The sequence below is a fragment of the Penaeus monodon genome, chromosome 29, assembly GCF_015228065.2.
Source record: "Penaeus monodon isolate SGIC_2016 chromosome 29, NSTDA_Pmon_1, whole genome shotgun sequence".
Classification (NCBI taxonomy): domain Eukaryota; kingdom Metazoa; phylum Arthropoda; class Malacostraca; order Decapoda; family Penaeidae; genus Penaeus; species Penaeus monodon.
In genome coordinates, this window is record NC_051414.1 from 33573029 (window position 1) to 33574403 (window position 1375).

General features: G+C 51.7%; 1 protein-coding gene across 1 annotated transcript in view; it reads right to left on the reverse strand.

The window, feature by feature from the left end:
* LOC119592187 overlaps positions 1-1119 on the reverse strand; it is a 4067-nt gene extending 2948 nt beyond the window's left edge. The window contains exon 1 of the mRNA XM_037941017.1: positions 718-1119. Coding sequence (XP_037796945.1) covers positions 718-994 — 277 coding nt within the window. The 5' untranslated portion in view covers positions 995-1119. The remainder of the gene's footprint in view (positions 1-717) is intronic.
* Between the last annotated feature and the right edge of the window lie 256 nt (positions 1120-1375).

The window sequence follows — 1375 nt, forward strand, 5'->3', positions numbered from 1 at the left end:
TGACATAAACCAACTATTCACTGAATTTTGTGACGGCTTAAAGTCGGTTGTTCTCTCGGCCAGTTTGGTATTGAGTGAAGCTGAGACCCCAGGTGTCCTCGCATTCTAGCGCTCGTTAATCAGCGCGCGTGAACTACGACGTTCCCTGCATAGGTGTAGCCCACAACTGCACAACGAATTTGAGGAAATAGCTTATCTTATTTACTCGCATCGAATGGAAATGGAAAAAGTTAGCCATCAGTTGAACTGCATTTAACTAGATTCGAACTATTTTGAAAGACGAGAGACATGGCCGCCGAGTTTGGCCACAGGGAACAGTGCCCTGTGTGGCATCGACTCCCTGCTGCGATAGTGCTCGTATCACTTCCTATCTCTGGCCCTCACCCCGGGCTCACCAACAACACGGCAACGGAGGTAAGGGTAAGTATATAATCAGATACTATAAATTAACATATGAAATCAAGAAAAGCATGACTAAAGTAACCAAAAACACTTTGAAGTAAAAATACTGCAATAATACCATTTCTTCCTTCCAAAGTCACGTGGCACCAATGATAATAAAGGTTCCCAAAATAATAAATGATTATATGATAATTAATGAAAACGAAATGATGACAATATTGATGATATGAAAGGGAATCTTGGCTCAACGCCCTGACTACTGCAAAGCCGCAAGCGGGTCCGCCGCCGTGACGGCGCGCGGCGGCGCAGACTCACCCTGGGCAGCTATGGCGGCGACCAGCTGCTTGACGCGCTCGCTCAGGCGACCCACCGTCATCTTGCTCGTCAGCGCCTGGTAGCGGATGTGCTGCAGCGCGTCCCACTGGTTACTCATGCGGGAGCGAATCTCCTCCATCAACTCTGCCGCTGTGCCCAGGCCTGACGGCCTCGCGGTGCCCTCCGGCCGGGCCGCGGCGGCGCGCAGAGCCACAACGAAGCAGAGCATCCCGAGGAAGAGCCGGCGCTGGGGCGCGAGCGGCGAGGATCCTGTCATGCCGGCGGCAGGCGTTACTGTGGTGTCCTGCAGCCGCTGCGGCGCTCGCGTGTTCAAGGCCGAGACGGTTGCGAGTGACTGCCAGAGGAATGACAAAAGCTTCGGCAGTTGAGAATGGCCGTGGCCAAGGTCCTCTTTCCACTGGCCTTGTTCGACATGGGGTCGCCGTCATGTATGTGACCGAGTCTGGATAATGCTTTTGCATCATAATTGGAGAAAAGGTTTGCATTATACATTGTTCAGCTCCATGTTCAGTCTATAGAAACAATGTCTCTTTGCGAGAGCCTTATCTGATCGGTGACAAGATCAAGTGGACCACTCATCTGCATGCCGTCGTCACAGGCCAAAGGTCTGCCGTCTTCTCTAGACTTGCCTTTATCT